Source organism: Myotis yumanensis, unplaced genomic scaffold (assembly GCF_028538775.1).
Source record: "Myotis yumanensis isolate MYYU_CA2020_CCGP unplaced genomic scaffold, mMyoYum1.0.hap1 SCAF_9, whole genome shotgun sequence".
Classification (NCBI taxonomy): domain Eukaryota; kingdom Metazoa; phylum Chordata; class Mammalia; order Chiroptera; family Vespertilionidae; genus Myotis; species Myotis yumanensis.
In genome coordinates, this window is record NW_027223760.1 from 84,374,541 (window position 1) to 84,394,957 (window position 20,417).

The window sequence follows — 20,417 nt, forward strand, 5'->3', positions numbered from 1 at the left end:
AGGGTGAGGGGGTAAGGGGATGAGGGGGTGAGGGGGCGAGGGGGGGTGAGGGGGTGAGGGGGTGAGTGAAGTCATGGTAGATGGGAAATCATCAAGGTGAGATCATCATAGACAGAACTTTAAGAAATTTCTTATGTGCAGGATCTTTCAAAGGTTTGACGTGGCCAAGGAAACTGTTAATACAGTTCATATGTTTTCCAAATTCATGAGCACTCTTTCTCTTGAGCATCATGAGGAAGGATTGGGGGTGGCAGGGTGGTCAGGAGACGCCCTGGGCGCTGGGCAGTACTCACAGGGCAGGGCTTCCATGAGGGCACCCGTCTCGAGCCCACGTGCATCAGCGGGCGGGTCTCTGAGGCTGGTGGGTGGAGAGGTGCAAATGCCCGGGGGCCTGCAAAGACCACGTGTGTCTCAGAACTCCACACGGCCAAGAACATGCTGGGATGGAGCCCACTCCTGAGGGTAGGCAGGGGTTTCAAGCTTCTCACACAATTCACGGGACTTTTGTCATCTCTTATTTCGCGCTCCTCCAGCTGGCCTTCCTGGCACTCACCCTGACCCACCTGTGTCTCCAGCTCTTCCGCCTGGCCGAGGAGGGCGTCCGTGGCTACTGGCAAAAACCCGGGGCCTGGCTGGAGGTAGGCCCTGTGTCCCTCACAACTCGCAGCGGACATAGCTATGCCGGGCCTGCCTGCGCACCCGCTCAGCCAGCGCAGGGCCGACCCCATGGCGTAAGCCTGAAGGCACCGAGGCGGTGTCATCCCCTGCACCCCAGGCCGCAGCCAGTCTGACGGTCTCTCTCTGCCCCGCAGCTGCCCCTCGCCGGGGCCGGCCTTGCCTGGTACGCAGCCTCCGGCCACCTGCTCTCTCTGGCCGGGGAGGTGACCGACCAGTTGCACATGGGACTCCTGCGGGGCTTTGTGGACCTCAGTCCCATGGCATCATGGAATCAGGTAGGACGGGCATTGGGGCCACACAGGTGGGCCTGGGCCTGCTGTTGCTCAGCCAGGCGGCTCTTGTTCTATCATCTCCTCTCCCGGAGCCCAGGCTCCATCAGTAGAAATCGGGGCGCTTCTAGTTTTATGAAGATTAAATGTTTCAAACGTGCGTGAGGAATGTTGTCGATCAGGCACTCGTTCCCACACAGGAGCGGGGCGGGGGCACTGAGTTCTCCACGTGCCGTGCCGTGTGGAGGTGGCCTTCCCCACTCGGTCCTGAGGCTGCGACGGGCAGCGCCGGGCCTGAGCAGGCCTGACCGCTATGGAGCCGCAAGATCAGACTTGGAGCTGGCCCTTCCGAAAAGCTCTAACTCTAGTTGCTCCTCCCTCGTGCCTTCCCTCTGCAGCCTGACACGCGCACCCTCTCACATCGTGGCTGGGGTGCTCCTCACCCCAGGACACGCCTCCCTAGTGCCCGGCCCGCAGGGGTGATGACGCTGTGCGCCCTGTAACAGGGTGACGCTGGCTGCTGTGTTCTCTGCCGCAGAGGGCGAGGTGGCTCCAGGGAATCCTGTCGTTCCTCCTGACCCTGAAGTGCCTCCGTCTGCTCGGCTCTCACAGCGCAGTGGCGTCCTGCGTCTTCGCCCCACGCCGCTCCCTCGCGGGCGTCCTCGCACCAGGGGTGAGAATTCTCCTCTCAGGATAGCGTTAGGGCATTTACACGCTCTGCTCCGACTCTCCCCGGCGTGTTATTGTTATGATGTGTGTGGTCAGAGCCACCTCCTGGGTGCTCGCTCGGTGCAGGAGCGGTGCGTGGCCTTCTTACCTCCCTCGCTTCGTGCCTGTGTGGGTGGATGAGGGAACAGCGTGTGTCGGGCCAAGTTCCTGGCCTGTTACCACAGACACTGGACATCACTGAGCTACACTCAGCACGAGACTGCTCTTCCCCCTCTTTTCCTACGTGGCTTGTTTTACTGAGCCCTCGAGGGCACCAGGAGCAGAAACAGTGACACAGGTGCCCCTGGCAGCAGGCATGGCCTCCAGCAGCTCAGGGTGCAGATGGCAAGGAGGAGGGGCGCTGGTGGGAGGAGGACCAGGGGAGAAGGGTGCCTGGGCTGAGCGCCTGGGACGAGTAGGGCGGAGCTGGTGCAGGAGGCCTGGGGAGGGGCCAAGGTCTTATACCAGATGATGTGATCAACAATCCAAAAATGGCTCCTCCAGGCTTTTCCTTATTTTAAAGCATTTAGAAGCTCCCGCCACATTCTGGGGCTCCCATGACCTCATGCTCAAAAGGTCAATGTGGCGGGTTTTCCCCTGCAGCTGGCGGGGGTCCTGGTGCTGGCCGCCCACGCCCACCTGCGTGGGACTCCGCTCCTTACTGTGGCTCTTCCATCGGGCACCTTCGCAGACGCCTCCCACCATTTTCCAGGAAGCAGCCAAAGAGACACGTTCCCGGGCCTCTCCAAGGCTGGGCGCTGCACAGCCCTCCTGGCAGCAGTGACCACTCTGTGGGTAGGAATGGTACGTGCCCAGCCTGGACTCTGAGGGCAGGGTTAGCAGACGTTTCATCCTCTGCCGGCCAAATGTCACGGTCATGACTCCCGAGGCCCATCTCTCCTGCGTGGGGCAGGGCTGAACCTGGTCCAGTTGGCTAGACAGTTTCAACAAGATGACCAATCACTCCAGGATGCTGCCTCTTCCAGGGAGCCTCCCAGCCTGAGCCACACCCCTTCTCTCCCACCTGATTTCAGGCAGAATCTCACTGTAGCTGTGCAAGCTGCTCCTTGTCCTGTTACCTCGATCTTCCCATCTTCTGGAGTATCTCCCATCAGCCAGCTGCACAGAACATGTTCTCTGGGCTCGGGGCTGAGTTAGGAATGGGGCTCCCTGCGTCCCACCCTCCTGCTGATCTGCCACATGCAAACCTAGTCATGTCACACGCACCACATGCACACACACACACACACATGTGCGCACACACATGCCTGCACACACACAGCCTCTGGCTTAAGCTCCTTCAATGGTTCCCCGTGACCTTCCCTGCCGCCCCTACTTGGGGCTGATGACTTACAAGTAAAAATACAGGACATCAGCTGATAGTCCCATCTCAGTAAACAACGCTTCCTTAGCAGTCCTCTGTCCCTGCAGTGGCTCAGCTCACCTGTATTAACCGTTTCTCACTGCTCACCTGAAAGGAAGATGTAGGTAGGCCTCCTGCTATCGCCACCCTGCCCCGCCCGCCCCGCCCCTCCCCACCCTCTGCCTGCTCTGGCACCCTGGTCTGTGGGTTTTCAGCCGGGTCCTCCCTAGTTCCTCCCCAGGTTTGCTGTCTCCTTTCCCAGCGGTGGGGCCGAGCACCCCAATTTTCAGAAACTTCTCCAGGTGTTCCTATGAAGACAGTGCCGGGAACCTGCTCTGTGTCCGACCAGGCACAGTGCCCCTGGGAGCCTGATGGCACGTGGGCCACGCGCCTCACCTCACCGCCTCCCTGTAGCCCCGCCCCTCCACCCACCATGTGTAAATCCTGAGTCTCAGAAGACAGCGTTCAGTGTGGGGTCACCCTAGGACAGGGGTGGGCAAACTTTTTGACTCGAGGGCCACAATGGGTTCTTAAACTGGACCGGAGGGCCGGAACAAAAGCATGGATGGAGTGTTTGTGTGAACTAATATAAATTCAAAGTAAACATCATTACATAAAAGGGTACGGTCTTTTTTTTTTTTAGTTTTATTCATTTCAAAAGGGCCGGATCCGGCCCGCGGGCCGTAGTTTGCCCACGGCTGCCCTAGGAGCTTCCCTGGCTACACCAATCCAGACCCCTAGCTGCCCACCCGACCCCACAGCTGCATGTGGACACCATGGTGACAGGTTCACATGTGCCTATGTCCCTCACACCTTGAGACACTCCAAGGGCTGTGTCATGGGGAGAGGGGGAAGGCAGTCTTGGGGAGGGTTTTGTGTGTGGGAAGTTGCCCAGCAACACACGGGAAGTCTCCAGGTCGGAGAGCTCCCAAGGGCAGCAGCACTGGGGCTTATACCTGCAGGGCCCTGTCTTCCAGGGGCGACAGCTGTCTGTGAGGTTCTGTGGGACACACAGCAGCTCCCAAGGGCTAAAACGCTGCTGTCTGTGCTCTTTACACGATCCAGAGTGCACGCCAGCTTCTGGGCTAGCAGGTCTCAGCCTGCAGCGGGAAACAAACCGCCCGGGACCAATTTGCAGGGACCTTCGCTGGCTGGTTTGTGTAACAAGGGCAAGCTGTGTCCTTCTGCGGGGCCCTTTCGGTCTCCAGGCGGGAGCGCGGTGGGGCGGGGTCACGCACAGCCCGTGGGGCCCGTTAGGGGGAGCCAAAACGCAGGCGCGGATCTCGCCTGTGGAAACGCAGGGCCAGTTCAGAATCTTGCTGCAGTTTAGCTCAGTTCATGAGAGAGAGCTGCCTGCCTTTTTTGCTACGCAACTGCTGCCTTATGGACAGGAAATAAAATGTCAGAGATGATCTCCATTTACAGTTGAGCAAAGTCACAAAGCTATTTTTTGCTTAATAACATGAAGTTTGTCTTTATTTTTTCCTTTTTTCCAGCTCAGAGGTTCCCTCATGGCTTTTGTTCCCAAACGAAAATCTTTTCAAAGCCAATCTCTTGTGAGACTTGGAGACGTGATGGCCTACGTGTGGGGGGCGGCCTGCTCTGCGCTGGGGCTGGAGAGGCGGCCGCCGGAGGAGGCTGAGCCGGCCACAAGCCACGTAAGCTCCGGGCTTGCATCAGCGAGCCCGTCCAAGGCGACGGTTTCGATGCAGAAGTTTGCTTTTAGTATCAAAGCGAGACTGTGATTCTGCACCAATATCCCTGCAAAGCCACAGGCCTTTACTGACAGTTCACAAGCCCAGGCTCCCCCACTAACTCCTCTGTCCTCGAATGACCCTGCAGGGTCGGCAAGGGGGGCGTTGGGATTCTCCCCATCGCACACGCCCTATTCTGTCCTTTTAGCCACCGAGTGTCGGCCCCCCCGACCTGAGTCAAACAGAACAAAGCAGGTGTGTGCACACTGGGCCCAGCTGCTGCGAGGGCTGGTGTTCCGGCGCCGCCCAGGGCAGCTCTGAGCCAGCTGCACCCGTGGTGGCAGTGGGCGTGCGTGGGCTTCACTGCTTGTCGCACTTTCCGTAGATGACTGCCTCCAAGTCCACTTTACAGTCCTTCATGCGGGTGTCTGAGCCTTAGCACTTAGATCTGTGGTTCTCAACTTGGCTGCACATTAGAATCACCTGGGAATCTTTTTAAAATCCTGACTTCTGGGCCTCATCCTCCGGAAATTCTGTTTCTTTGTTGTGGGGTGGGGCCACAACATTAGTACATAACAAAGAAACAGAATTTCCGGAGGATGAGGCCCAGAAATCGGGATTTTAAAAAGATTCCCAGGTGATTCTAATGTGCAGCCGAGGTTGAGAACCACTGGCCTAGATGCACACCTGTGTGATGTGCTGAATGAGGGACAGGTGTGCACGCTTTGTACCACGTGAGGGTCTGTGCACGCCTGTGTATGATGCAGTGCGTGAGGGCACGGAGATGTAGGTCCTGTGCGCTCCCTGACACAGCACATGCCACCTAAGGTCATCGCCATGAAAGGCTTCAGAGAATGAGGGGGATTAGGCTCCTGGAGGCCGTACTAGTCTCTTTTCCTCCCTCCAGAACCCTTCCCTGGATGAGTTTGCAGACCTGCTGGATGAGCTGCTGCTGAAGATCGACAGTCTGTCCGCCCGCCTCACCGTCCCTCTCCCAGCGCAGCCGCCCCGGGACGCGCCGCAGGCTGGGGCCGGGGCAGAAGGCAGCCCCTCGCTGGGGGCGTCTGATGACCAGGCTGCGGGGGTAAGCACGGGAAAAGGGGTGTATCCGTTCTCTTCACTGTGTAGGTCTCAGAGGAAGCGGGAGATAGTCGCCGTTCCACACCCCGTGTGCATGCCTGTCCCGGGAGCGTGGGTGACAGCGTGGCGAGGGGCGCTCCGGCGGGAACTGAGGGTCGGTGTAGCATGTGCGACGGGACTTCCAGCTCCACCTGGGGACAGGAATGTCTGACTAAAGCTGGAAACAGCCCCATGTGAGTTTCTAACTTCGGGGCATTGCTTCTCGCCTGAGCCACTCACAGTGAAGATGGCATCTTTGTGGGAGGGTGAGGATCGGACCCAGCGGTCCCGTTGTTCCCTGGGTTCCCCAGTGACTCGTGCAGCGAAAGGCCAGCTGCCAGCCTCTCCCGGGGTTTCCTGGGCTCTCCTCTGCCTCCTCCTCTCCTGGCCCCAGTTCCCACAGGAGAGGAGCTGCACGCAGTGGCCTTCTACTGGGCAAAGGGACTACCCTGGGTGGCCCCCTCCCCAACACCGGTGCCCAGCTTTGCCAGGGCTGCAGGCCTCCAAGAGCACCCGGGGAACGTGGCAGTGCCAGGTGGGGTTTCCACATTGTTCCTCCTGACTCACTCTGATAATGCACAGAGAGGTCAAGTAATTTGTCCCAGGTCACACAGCTGTGCGGGGTGGGGGGGAGAGCGAGGACGGGCACCTCCAGGCTGTCCTGTGGCAGGCACACAGGGTTTCCCACCTGAGTGTGCGCATGCCACCACGTCTTCTGCCTCCACGGTCTCCATGCCTGGGTGCCCAAGGGGCCTCCCCACCGATGGCAGGGGCACTGATTGCTCTTCCTTCTACCGCTCATGTAGGTTGATGTGGGATCTGTTTCCTTTCAGCCCTCAGGCATCAAGAAACCGCTGCGGCCTGGGCTGTGCTGAGGTGCTTACAACACGGGTCTCCTTCACGCACGAGGAACGCCAGGCCCCCAGAGGTGCCACTGGGCCAGCTCCCACGCGCAGTGAGAAGCCACGTGGAATCAGGTTTACGTGTCAGACTTGTTCATCCGGGTTCGAGGCGGGGTGGAACCCACCTCGGCTCTTTCCCGGGTCCTCTGCCAGGCGCCTGGAGCTGCGAGTGGGAGACTCGTTTGTACGTCTGCCTAACTGACTCTCTCGGTATCAAAGGCTAAAATCTTATTTTGCAGAATTTCTATTCTGTCTATTGAGTCTGATCGTGCAAGTTATCTCAGAAATCTAATAAATGCAACGAAACGGGCCAGGATGGAAGTCAGATCGTTAAATAAGATTTTGAAATGAAGTCCTCATTTTGTAAAGTTAACAATTGAATCCTGCAGACTAATAGCTCTCGTTCTCCTGATTCCCTAATTCAACATGAAATGGTTATGCAGACGGACACTTCGAGTTTGGCTGGGCTGATGTTTGAAACTTTAAAGACCTGCAGGCTCAGATCAGAATTTGCTAAGCTGGTTATTGCATTTGGAGCATTCGCTCCTACTTTTGGATTCAAAATGCCTCTTTGGAGTGTGGGAGAAGGGGCGTGAGAGCAGGCAGCTGTGGATACGGCTCCGGAGTCTTGGGGTGTGGGCTGCGATGGGGCAGGGGTGGGCCAGGCCCCTGGGAGGGTCAGGGGTCTCCGGATCAGGCAGACCCCGGGCAAGGTGCCCGCCCGCCTAGAGCAGAGTCCAGTGGAGCCTGCGGGCGGTTCCACCAGAATCGGGATGGTCCCCGTGGGCGCGTGGTGCGGGGCCTGGCAGCCACGGGCCTGCTCGGAGCACACACTTTAGTCTCCGTGTGCACCGCTGCCTCTGGGAACACGGCGGTCTCCTCTTCGAGGGGAGTCGAGTGCGTGGTTGGCAGGCTGGGATCGGGCCCCATTTTACATCTCTGAGCTGTGACAGGGTGTCCAGACGGGAGATCCCTGCTTGAGTCTTGTGGCCTGTGGCTCGCACCATGCCTGTTGGGCACCAGAGAGCACCTGCCTCCCCCAGCAGAGTCACAAGACGCGGAGAATACATCCTCACTGCAGCTGTTGTTTCGTCCCAGGGGCTCTGGAGTGGCTGGCTGTTCTCGCGATTCCTTCATCCAGAAGCAGTCATTGAGCCCGTGTTCCAGGGCATCTGTCCTGGCAGGGAAGGTGGCAGGAGGGCCGGGCTGCCCCTGAGCCGGGGTCCGTGTGCTGCAGGCCCGAGTCTCGCTGTGGGCGCCTCTCTAGTCCGTTTGCAGTCACTGTTGGTGACGGTGTGGGCCGAGGTCGTGTCCAGTCTGTCCAACAGTTTGTGAGGAGACTGTCCTCTCGCTGTGTGTTCCCGCCCAGGCCCTTGTCAACGCCAGGTGACAGTAGGCGTGTGGCCTTTTCCTGGCTCTCTGTTCTGTCCCATTGTCTCTGTCTGTTTTCATGCCAGGACCATACTGTTTTGAGGACTATAGCTTTGCAATGTAGTGTGACATAGGAAGTGTTTTGTGTATGTTTTATCTCAGATTGCTTTGACTCTGCAGGGTCTTCTGTGGTTCCATGCTCATTTTAGGATTGTTTATTGTTGCTGTGAAAAAAGATGCCATTGGCCTTTGGGTAGAGATGATATTAAACGTGTGGATCCCTTTGTGCACTGAGGACGTGCTCACAGTGTCAGTTCTCCAATCCGAGAACCGGGGCACGTTTCTATTCAGCTGTGTCGTCCTCAGTTTCTTTGGTTTTCAGCGTACAGGCCTTTCACCTCCTTCGTTAAACTTATTCCTGAGTATTTTACCCTTCTTGACGCTATTGCAAGTGGAATTCTTTTCTTAATTTCTTTTCATATTTAAAACTTTAAAAACTTCATCTGTATAAACAAAGTGACAAGAAAGCTCAGAGTGAGGAGAGAGATTGTTAACACGTAACACGTGGACCTGACAAAGAATCGTATACAGGACGTGAGAGCACGCCTCCACTTCAGCACGCAAAGGCAGATTCATCAGACAGGCCAAGCGTGACACGGCAAAGGAAGAGGAGCTGACTGGTTGATATGCAAATGGGAGCTGCCCAAACCCTCAGCCATCGAGGAAACAGGAAAATGATCCTCATTGTCATCCCCTGCCGCCAGCTCAGCACAAGTTCAAGTGTGAGGGCGCGGGAGGTGAAGCCAGCAAACCCTCACGCTGCTGGGGCACCGCAGGTTCCTGCCAGCGCGCCGAGAAACAGCTGGAGACACGCCGCCTCCTGTATGCCCTGCGGGAGCGGGGGGTGCTGTCCTCTGTAATCCCCCTCGGGGCGCTGGACACAGCCCCCTGGGCCTTGCCATCTCCCCAGGCCTGGCTGTGCCAGGTTCCAAAGCCTCTCCCAGGCCTGTCCCAGGACCAAGTCTGGGCCTGTGTCCAGGGCCTGTGTTTGGCCACTGAGCCCTGCAGGCTCCGATCTGACTGGGGAGAGAAGGGGAGGCCGGGCTGGGAGTGCTCCTGCCTCTGGGAGAGGGTGAAGGAGCCTCTGTCTCCACTTTAAACACCAGAGCAGTGATCAGAGGGCCGCAGGGCCTGGCCTTCCTCACCTGCAGGGAAGGGAGTGCACAGTGGCTCAGGTTTATTCTCCCACCTCGCTGCCAGGGAGACTCAGGGAGACACGCCTTGTTTCCGTGGGGGTCAGAGGTCACAGGGCTGCTCCAGGCCACACAAGGAGGTTTCCATGGGATGCCTTCCACCTGTGTCAGCTCCCAAAGCCGAGGGGCCCCTGCGGTCATCCTGCCTCTCAAGACAGAGGACGGGCAGGGGGCGGGCGCCTGTGCCCTCTGTCCACACTCTGCCGGCCCAGGGCTGGGACTTCAGCACCAGGATTTGAGGGACACAGTTCAGCCCAGAATAATTGCAGATTGCTCTTTAGAGACAAAGGCAGTGCCCTCACAGCCGTGCACCGGGGCAGCGCCTGCCTCGCCCTGGCACTGGGCGCTGTGTCTCTTTAGAACTCTCATTGCTGGGGCTTCCACGTGGGGACTCCCTCTTCAGTAACCCAGCGTGGAGCGGGCTGTGGGCCTTTCGCAAACAGTACTTCCCCTGCGGGCAGGACCCGACAGGGCGCCATGGAGGGGCCGGCGGGGCCAGAAGCTCAGCCAGGAGGACTGGGCCCCCCAGGCTGCGGGTCCCTCCCCATGGAAGCTCCTTCCAGAAGTGACGCCCAGCCCGGCGCTTTCTCATCGGCGTCCCCAGCCTGAGGCCTCGTCATCTCAGAGGAACAGCAGACAGTTGCCCTGGGAGGGTGCTGAGGGCTTGAGGGACAGCTGTCAGGGGCGGCTGAGGACCCCGCCCCCCTCCAGGACCCGGTTCTGCCTGAGGAGCGAGCTGGCCACATGTTCCTCAGCGCAGATGCCCCACCGGGCTGGTCCCGCGGATGCCAGCGTCTGCGTGGAAGGCAGGCTTGTGCCGTCTCGGTGCTGGGTCCGTGGGTCAGAATCGAATCACAGGGAGTGTGCAGGGACCCAAATTCAATCACCGGTCATGTTCCTCATTCAACCGCTTCTTCCGTCCTGGGTAAATTCAATTTTCCTCCTTCTAATGAAGCTCCCGGGAAATCGAATCTCGGCCTCATTTCCATCCCAGGGATTAAGCTGTGATGGACGAGCACAGAAGACCTGGTTTGTGGAAGGGGCTGAAGTGAGCGAACGGCGGGGCTGGCCTTTCTGACTGTCCCGGTGACAGGGGGCCCCACTCCCCCTGACGTCACATCAGCTGTGACCCCATGAACCAGGCTCGAAAGAACACCAACCATCCTTCCATTTTCTCAGAAACACAGGACAGCTGGAGCCCATTCACAGCCGCTGTGTGTATGTTCCCAGAGGCCAAGGGGGCTGTTCATAGACTCTGTCCTAGAGTGACTGTCCGCCCGAGGCAGGCACGTCAGATCAGCCACTTACCATTTGGGAACGGGCGTCTGAGTTCACCGGCACTGCCCCTGCGTGTGGTCCTGGCCACAGATGGCGAGGGGGGGGGGGGGGAGGGGAGGGCGGATTGGAGCCCAGGAGCTGGGGTTTGTTTGTCTTTTTTAAAATATACTTTATTGATTTTTTACAGAGAGGAAGGGAGAGAGATAGAGTTAGAAACATCGATCAGTTGCCTCCTGCACATCCCCTACTGGGGATGTGCCCACAACCCAGGTACATGCCCTTGACCAGAATCGAATCTGGGACCTTTCAGTCCATAGGCCGACGCTCTATCCACTGAGCCAAACCGGTTTCGGCTGTTTGTCTTTTTTAATTCTCAACAGAATTAACCAGCTCTTACATTCGTTACTCTCTTTTAAATTTTTTAAAATAAATTTATATCCCCTGCACTCATTTATTTTATCCCCCAACTCCTTCCTCTGCAACCATCAATCTGTTCTCTGTATCTGTGAGCTTGGGTTGTGTTTTTGTTTGGTTGGTTTTTTAAAGATTCCACATATAAGAATCTTTTTCACTTAATATAATACCCTTGAGGTCCATTCAAGTTGTCACAAATGGCAAGATTTCATTCCTTCTTATGGCTGGATAGTATTCCAGCATGTGTGTGTGTGTGTGTGTCGCATTTCCTGTACCCTTCCTCCGTCCATGGACACTGAGGTTGCTTCCCTATCTTGGCTAGTGTAAGTAATGCTGCAGTGAACATGGGGGTGCAGATACCTTTTCCAGTTAGTGATTTCATTTCCTTCAGAAAAATACCCCAAAGTGGAATTGCTGGGTCATGTGCTCGTTCTCTTATGTTGCTGAGGAACCTCCGTACTGTTTTCCATCGTGGCTGCACCAGTTCACATCCCCACCTCAGGCTCCCTTTCCCCGTCCTCACCAGCACTTACTGTTTCTTTCGGCAGCAGCCGTCCTGACAGGTGAGGGACAGCTCTTGTTCTGACCTGCATTTCCCTGATGATCCGTGATGTTGAGCATCTTCTCATACCCGATGGCGATCTGCGTGTCTTCTCTGGAAAAACGTCTATTCCCATCTTCTTCCCATTTTTAAGGGAACACTTGGACTTTTGTTTGTTGGGAGGTTTTTGATTACTGATCCAATCTCCTTACTAGTCACCGGGCTATTCAGATTTCTGCTTAACCCTGGTTTGGTCTTGATAGGTTAATGTTTATAGGAATTTAATAATTTCTCCCAGGTTGTCCAGTTTGTTGGCATATCATTATTCATCATAGTCTCTTACACTCCTTTGTACTTCTGTGATATTTTATAACATCGCCTTTTTCATTTCTGATTTTATTTGAGTCCAATATCTTTTTTCTTGTTGAGTCTCGCCATGGGTTTGTCCATTTTGTTTATCTTTTCAAAGAACCAGCTCTTAGCTCTTTTCCTCTTCTCTGTTGCCCTTTAAGTCTGTATTTCATTGATATCTTCTCTGATCTTTATTATTTCCTTCCTTCTACTGATTTTGGGCTTTATTTTTTCTTCCTTTTCTAGCTCCTTGAGGTGCACCGCTGGGTTGTCTGAGTCTTGTTTCTGTGTCGACGTTTATCTCTATGATCTTACAGCTGCTTTGGGCACCCGCACATTTTGGCATGCCATGCTTCCATCTTTGCTCGTCTCAGGCACTTTTTTATTTCTCTTTTGAGTTCTTCTTTGACCCATTGGTTATTCAGTAGCATGTTGTTTAATCTTCACATATTTGTGAAATTTCCAGTTTTCTTCTTGTAGTTAATTTTTGGTTTCATACCATTTGATTCAAAAAGTTGGTTCATATGAGTTCAGTCTTCTTGAATTGATGAAGACTTGTTTTGTGGCCGAGCATATGTTTTATCCTGGAAAATGAGTTCTGTGCCCTTGAGAACCAATGTGTGTTCTGTTGCTTTGGGATGGGATATCCTGTATATAAGTCCTTGTGGTGTGAGGTCCTTTAAGGCTGACGGTTCCTTGTGGATTTTCTGTCTGATGATCTGTCCATTGATGTAAGTGGGGTGGGTATTAAAACCCCCACTATTATTGTATTGCTGTCTCTTTCTCCTTTCAGGTCTGTTAATATTTACTTTATATATTCAGGTGCTTTTGTGTTGAGTGTGTACATGTTTACAAACCAGAGGCCTATGCACGAAATTCATGCAAGAGTAGACCATCCTTCCCCTGGCTGCCAGCACCGGTTTCCCTCTGGCCCCGGCTTCGTCTGGAAGGTTGTCCAGAGGGACGTCCAGAAGGATGTCTGGTCTAATTAGCATATTATGCTTTTGTTATTTTAGATGTTAGGTCCTCTTTTGGATTGACCCTGTATCACTCTGTAACTCCCGTCTTTGTCGCTCATTACAGTGTTGTTTTGAAAGCTGATTTTTCTGCTATGCATGCAGCTGCTCCAACCTCCTTTTGATTCTATTTGCATCCCTTCCCTTCAGTCTGCGTGTCCTCACACCTGCAATGAGTCACCTGCAGGCAGCGAGTAGGTGGGCCCTGTTTTTCTACTCATCTGCCACTTGTCTCTGATTGGAGAATGAGTCCGTTCACATTTAAAGTGTTTATTGGTGGTGCGCACCGCTGCAAGTCAGTCCTTCACGGCTCCTGCAGGTCGGAGCCTCCTCTCTCCTCCCTCCTGGCTGTCCTCCTCGAGGTTTGATGACTTTCTTCAGTGGTGCTTATCGCTCCTCCTTCGTGTGCTTTGTGCTTCAGTTTGTGGGCCTGTTGGTTCCCAGGTGGCAGCCTAGTTCTATTCTAAGTGGATAAGGACTTGTTTCATCCTGTTCCCAGGCCACAGCACGCCCCTCCCGGCCCAGAGCTTGTGGTTGGACATCACTGTCCTAATTATGGTCACTTTTCCTACGCGAGCCTTTTAACCTTCTCACCAGCTCTGTCAGTGGCTGATCTAGCACCGTTGCCGATGCTCACCTTTCCAGTGAGGTTATTCTCTCAAACGCTCCCTTGCACCAGCCAGTGCCTGCTGTCCAGCTCAGTGCAGTCCCTCCACGTCTCCTGGGGGTGGGTCGTGGAGTGGGCTCCTTTGGCCTTTGCGTGTCTGGAATCCGAACACAGCCCTTCCACTGAGGCCCGGATGTGAACATGCCCTGAGCCCAGCCTGCTGACGCCCGGTGCTGGGACTCAGCACAGCCAGAGGGTGGGAGGATTCACCGCCACTCAGAATGGCATGTGATCTAAAACGTATGAGTTGCTTATCTCTGGGATTTTCTATTTAATATTTTCAGACTGTGGTTGACCATGGGCAACTGAAACCACGGAAGGCAACACCGCGGACGGGGGTGGGTCACTGTGTACAAGGCTGAGCGGGACTGAGGATGACACCCAAGGTCAGCACAGCGGTGACCTTGGGAGAAGGAGAGGGGGTGGGGACGAGTCACACAAGGACTCGGGTGGAGGGGAGCCGGGGACACGGGTGTCCCACAGTCGGTGAGCATGCCTCAGACGTGTGGTCACGACGCTGTGCTGACGAGAACCTGTCCCTAACCTGGAGTCTCGGTGCTCGGGGTGGACAGGAGACACCGAAAGGCCTGGCGCTGCCAGAGAGCTCGGGGTGGTGCGGTGAGGCCTGAACACAGCCGGAAGCCCGGCGCGTCTCCCACACGCCCGCCCTCTGTGAAATGGGTGTTGCCCCGGAGAGTGGAAACCTTCTGGTTCAAATAGTCTGATTCCCATCTGAGCTGCACACAGTGCACGGAAGATGATGAGTTCTTTGGGCAGGAACGTTTTCAGTCTTCACATTTTTTTAAACATGAGCCTGTCTGGGTCTTCTAACTGTAAACAATCCTCGTGAAAGGTCTTTGAACGCCTCCCCGGGCGCAGGCTCTCTGTGGACGTGGACATTTGGGGAGAAGATGTGGAGCCAAAGCTCTTAGCGGATCTCCGGATGTGATTGTTTTTACAGCCTTGTAATTCTCTGTCCTGATTCTTGGATCCTCTGAGCATTAGAGGAAAGTGCACATGTGGCCCGCATTATGTCTCCTACGTCATAAGATGTATAAAAAGGAAATTATAGGAATAACAATCAAAAGTAATGGGAGCGGAGAGGGTGTCCCCAGATCAAGGGCTGCCGGCTGTGTCTGGTCTGTCGGTCATCGCCTCTGCCTGGTGCCTCTGAATTCATGGCCTTCCCACTGCGCCGCGGAAGGTGCCGGGGGGCCGAGGCTACCTCGAGGCACCCTGTTCCGTCTGGCACTCAGAGGGGAAATGGCAGCTTCCGCACTCAGGTTGCAGGGTCCGTATCCACGTTGTCTTCCCCTTGATTGCTCCTGGGAAAGCATCGAAAGCTCAGGAAACTGGCATTTCCAGCAACAATCAGAATGAAGGAGAACGTGCGATGCCTGGACGGTCTAAGAACACACAGCGGCCAGCACCCCGGCTCTGTCCGGGCCCTGGCGCAGGTTCCCACCCAGGTCCCGCCTTTCCTCTCCGCTGTCCCCTCTCCCACCCAGGACGGAGCCTGCAGTGCCTCCCGGGGATCATCCCCCAGCCGCACCCAACCTCACGGCAGTCCCTCAGTGAAATAGCTCTAGAACACGTGTGCTTTCCCGTGCTGGGACCTGTGGGAGGAGAGGCGGCAGCAGGAAGAGAGAGCAGGGAGAGGCAGAGGGATCTCACCGGAACCCCTGGTTCTGGACCGTCTTTGTCACGTTCTAGTCAATGGCAGAGCGAGTGGCCTTCATTGCTGCCCGAGGAGCATGAGAGGAACCCGAACCCCTCGCTCTGTAACAAGATTTCCTATTGCTCCCCTCGAGGCCAGAGCCCGAGCCCATTTCCCCCTGACGGACGTGATGGGTGGACCCGGGGCCGAACTCCGACCTGGCCAGGCTGCCCATCGAGAATGCCGGACGCAGATCCTGTTCTCCGCCGGCCGCCGCTAATGGGGACAGTACATCTTCCCTAACCGGCATCGTTGTGCGGTAATCGGCTTAGCCCTTCGCCATCCGGCCAGACCGCCTCCACCTGGCTCCGGGCGAGCGTCTGGCTGATGTTCAGTTGGGCAGGAGGGGCTCGGCTTGGTTGAGCTCAGCCCTGGCTTCATGGGAAAGCAGCAGGGTGTCCTGGCGAAAAACAGCCAGGCAGCAGCTGGGGTGCCAGCCGGCCTGGGTGGGAAGGTGGGAAGTCCTAGCGCCCGGGGGTCATGCTTCCTGCTGCGCCGCCCCCTCCTGCTCAGGGGAGGCCAGCCTTTCCTGGGAGCCCTTGGACTGGTGAGGTGAGGCCCACACACTGTGGAGCATGATCTGCTGTATTTACTAAAAGTCCACTGATCTCCTCTTAATCTCGTTTAAATCATACCTCCAAGCAATAGCTAGGATCATGTCTAACGAATGTCTGGTACCAGGGCCCAGGAGGAAGCCATCCTAACCTTTTACTCACATACGAATGTGTCCCCATAATGGCATCGGGGTCCAGCCCCAAAGGAGTCAGGGCTTAGGGCTCCTTCAAGGTCAACCCTGTTCTTAAAGTTCCTTGTTTGGGCCCTTCTTTTGAGCAGTTTGTGGCCATCATTGTGAGCTGGGCAGGAGGGTGTGCCGGGTACACGGCCTCACAGGGCTCATCTGCTTCTGAGGGCGATTCCAGCACCCGTGGGCATCAGTGGGGCTGTGCCCCCGCTGCCTGGGGCGTGGTCCTCCCGTCGCTCCCGCCATCCTCCCCTTCTCCCAGCTCCAATCTCAGAGCCAGAGGGTCTGGATGGGTCAGACTCGAGGGTCATAGTCAGGACACCTGCCGCTCTGAGCTGACCAGGGCTGGCCATGGGGGCCCTGACCACCTGTGTTGGTGCCAACCTCCCCCTCTGACGGGTACGCGGGGATTCCTGTCGGCCTCACTCTGCAGCTGGGCTCTGCGGTGGGCCCTCTGGCTGATCCTAAAGTCACCACGGGCACCTGGGTCCTAGCTCCCATCCTGTCCACAGGCTGACTCGGCCTTGGCCGCGAGATCAAAGGAAGGGCAGGCAGGAAGGTTTGGGTTTTATCCGTGGGCAGAGACTTGCTGTGTCCAAGTTTCAGGCTACAGGAGGCCTGATGACCTCACCCCACCACTGGCGGGGCCCTGGGGCAGAGTCTTGTGGGCTTGGCTGATTTCTGCTAGACTTCCCAGCTGCACTGAGCAAGTTCGAGTCAGGGCCCCGATGGAGCAGACAGTGAGGGGCCACGGCGGGGCCACTGGGGTGCTATGGGAAGTAGAGGGACCCAGTAACTGCCTGCAGACACACAGCGGCCCCTCATCTCCAGGCCTCTGGCAGCTGGGGGGTGGGTCCTGAGTGCGCCCAGAAGAGCAGAGTCATCCTGGGCAGCAGCTGGAATGCGTGTGTGCGTGGGGGGGTGGGGGGGGCTTCCATGAACTTGTCTGCCCTGTGGGAAAGCACAGGCCACCTCCGTGGAGATGGCAAGCAGGATGCAGGAGCGACCCAAGGGCTGGGAAACACGCAGGCGTGGCCGCCCTGCACTGCCACGGGCTGCACGGGGCCTTGCCTGCATGAAAACAAGCCCTGAGATTCGGGGATGTTTGTTACAGCAGCAGAGCCCGGCCCGACTGACCCACGGGCCTGTGGAGACCGGGGTTGTGATTCACGCCCAGGCTCCCAGGTTCCTTCTCTGGCTGTGAGGATGGAGGTGATGCCGTGGGGAGCTCAGCATGGCCCCGACCCAGGGTGACACTGATGTGTTAGCCTCGACTTCCCAGAGCCTAGCTCTGGGCCTGCATCTCCAGGGGAGACTTCCCCACCAGCCAGCGTTCTCGCTGCCGTTCCCACCTGCATGAGGGAGGACGGACAGGAATGTGTGGTCCAGGGGGGCCAGGCTGGGGGGGGGGGGGGGCGGGATTGGGAAGGATGCGCCGTGCCAGGTCCATGCCCTGAGTTCTGTGTGTGTGGCCGGGGTGGTCGGCCATCGCCCTGCTTCCCGTAAATGCTGTGCGCGCTGACAAAGAATCCCACATACTCGGAGCAGCACCTAATTATCCTGATTGATGAACTCTCCATGCCCGCGAGCCCAGGACCCGGCGTCCTGCCGTCCCCAGTGAGTCTGGGGTCTGGCCAGCCTCCTGCCGCAGCCGCCACGGTTCTTTCATTACGATCACCCAGAGTGTTTACAGTGGCCCGCCACTGGGGAGAGGCCCTCACTGCGAGTTCACAGCAAGGTCAAAGGCAGCCAGAGCCGTGGGCAGTGACGGGATGTCTGTGTGGAAGCTGCTTGGGGCCTTGGGACGGCGGCCACCCCACAGCGACCCTGGGCCCCAGTTCTCACGGTGCCTCCAGGAGATAAGGAAGGAGGCGAGAGCTCCAGGTGAAAGGCCCTTCCTTAACCACAAGGGGAGCGCCTGTGGCTGTGGCAGTTGCCCGAGTCACGCTGTCAGGAGGCACATCTGTCGTTCCTCAGCACCTCCCCTCGGGGGTGCTAAGCAGCCGTTCCCCGAGATGGGCAGGGCCTCTCCTCTCAGCTGGAGCCCCGCCGTGGCCCCTCACCGTCTGCTCCAGCGGGGCCCTGACTCGAACTTGCCCAGTTGGGGTGGCGAGCTCAGCTGCAGCACAAACCCGACTTCGTTTCAGAGGCAACGAGCCTCCGCCCATCCCCTCAGGGTGTTTAGAACCTTTAGGTGCGTGTGACTGAGTACTTCACTGCTCATAGCAAAGCCCAGGCTCAACACGGCCGTTCTCTCCCTGGGTAAGTAATGTACACGCATGCATGTGTGTGTGTGTGTGTGTGTGTGCATCCGTACACATGCGCATACATGCACGTGTGTGTACACACTGTGTGCGGATACGTATGCATTCACATGTGTTCGCGCATGTGGGCATTCATATGTGCACACATTGCACGCGTTAGAACCCTCACTTGTCAGAGCTGACCCACCGAGTGAGTCTCAGGAAGATCGCACTGAGGGTGGTTTGGGAGCTGAGTTGGCAGAAGAAAGTCGGGGTTCCAAGGGGACACAAAGGGAGAGTGACGTTCTCCCATCCTGAGAGCGGGGGGGTCTGAACAAGATGGAAACAGCGGCGGGGAGAAGGCACAGCAGAGGACTACGCTTCTCTCTCAGGGGAAGTGAAGTCGCAACTTGGGACCAACATGAGGGTGAAGACCAGGAGGTACCGACAGGATACAAAGCCGGGGCCCCCACCGAGGACTGAGGGAGCCCCGAAGAGCAGGAGCCGTGGCCTCAGAGCAGAGCCGGCAGTTATGGTTCTCGGCTGACGACTCTGGTCCCCCTTTCCCGGCGCCTCAGCGGAGGAGACCCACGTACGCAGACCTGAAGCTCTGACAACAAAAAGCCGGCGCCTCTGATGGTGGAGACCAAGCATTTCCTGGAACGCAGTCCGAGGGGGATTTATTGCTCCTTATAGTCGGCGTGCATTCCACACGGTTTTACAAGACACACTGTGAACTTTTCAGTGCAGAGCTCCATATGGCAGGGATGTGCCTGGGACTCAACCCAGTGGTGTCTGCGAGAGAATTCTCACCGGAACCTTCTCTGGAATCCCAACCCCGGGGATAACCTTGGAGCCCAGGGTGCCGGGGTAACCTGTCCCCACAGAGCGTCCGAGACCGTTCCCCCACAGGAATGACCGAGCCAGTTCAGGGCACTTTCTAAGAAATGTGGGCGAGCCTGGCTGGCGTGGCTCAGTGGTTGAGTGGTTGTGGGCTCGATCCCCAGTGTGGGGTGTGCAGGAGGCAGCCGAGCGATGATTCTCTCATTGATGTTTCTCTCTCTCCCTTTCCCTTCTCATCTCTCCGAAATCAATTAAAATATATTTTAAAGATGTGGTGGGAGATAGCCAGACCGGCTGACCTGAGGCAGGTGGCAGAACCGAGAAGATGGAGGGTTTGGAGAGGAATCTAGGACATGAAATCAACAGAACAAAACTCATGGCTAATGGAGGGGTCGCAGCGGCCCCGAGGGCAAGCAGACGGATCGCTCCAGCTGGGCCTGCTGGGAAGACAGGGCCCGTGGGGACGCAGATGTGAGGAGCCGTGGGTCAGAGCCGGGCCGCTGGGTTGGTCCCCGAGGACCTGGTGAAGGTACCTCGGGGACTGAGGTTCAGGAAGAGCCTGCGCTGGGGTTCCCTTTGGGGTACCCATGGCTGGTAGATGACAGTTGCAGCGCTGAGAGTGGATGAGGTCGCCGGGTGCATGTGGGGCGGCCTTGGCAGCAGGTGGCCAGCACAGCACCACCCAGGCGGCCAGCGTAGGGCACCAGGCAGATCAGCGTGCCCAGAGAGAGCAGACCGAGTGGGCAGTGTGTCCTCACCAGTGCAGAGCCCAGTGGGTCCCTTGTACCCAGTGGGCCTTCAGGAATTCCACCGGCTCTCCCCTCCAGCCACGACTTCCAGAACGTTCCAGTTTGCCCAGCCGCGCTTTTCAACCTGCCACACCACACCGTTCCAGGTTCCCTCGCTCCCTCTGCCACAGGAGGGAAGTAAATATCGAAGACGTAAATTTTTAACGATTTAATGAAGAACTAATATTATGCAATGTTAAAACCATCACAAATGAGAGAGAAAATCATAGTGTAAGACTCAAGGACAAAGTTCTGCTTTTCTACTTACAAGCTTTCTGTATCGAAATATCCAAGAACAGCAACTCGGGCAGAACACTCCCCCCCACGCCGCACCTGCTTTTTAAGTAACGACCAGCGCTGTGGGTTTCTGAAAGTCATAAACTATCCTGACATTCTTGGCGATGCAAAAACCACATGTTTAATACGAGTGAAAGATGATTTAAAAATTTATGGGTTGCTC

The 20,417-nt window shown here is 56.7% G+C and overlaps 1 protein-coding gene across 1 annotated transcript in view; it reads left to right on the plus strand.

Moving 5' to 3' along the window:
• The window catches only part of PKD1L1 (polycystin 1 like 1, transient receptor potential channel interacting), a 59,004-nt gene extending 51,933 nt beyond the window's left edge, over positions 1–7,071 (plus strand). The window contains exons 47-53 of the mRNA XM_070424856.1: positions 534–638; positions 813–953; positions 1,486–1,620; positions 2,259–2,459; positions 4,515–4,676; positions 5,620–5,796; positions 6,665–7,071. Of these exons, the coding sequence (XP_070280957.1) occupies positions 534–638; positions 813–953; positions 1,486–1,620; positions 2,259–2,459; positions 4,515–4,676; positions 5,620–5,796; positions 6,665–6,706 (963 nt within the window). The 3' untranslated portion in view covers positions 6,707–7,071. The remainder of the gene's footprint in view (positions 1–533; positions 639–812; positions 954–1,485; positions 1,621–2,258; positions 2,460–4,514; positions 4,677–5,619; positions 5,797–6,664) is intronic.
• The last annotated feature ends 13,346 nt before the right edge of the window (positions 7,072–20,417 follow it).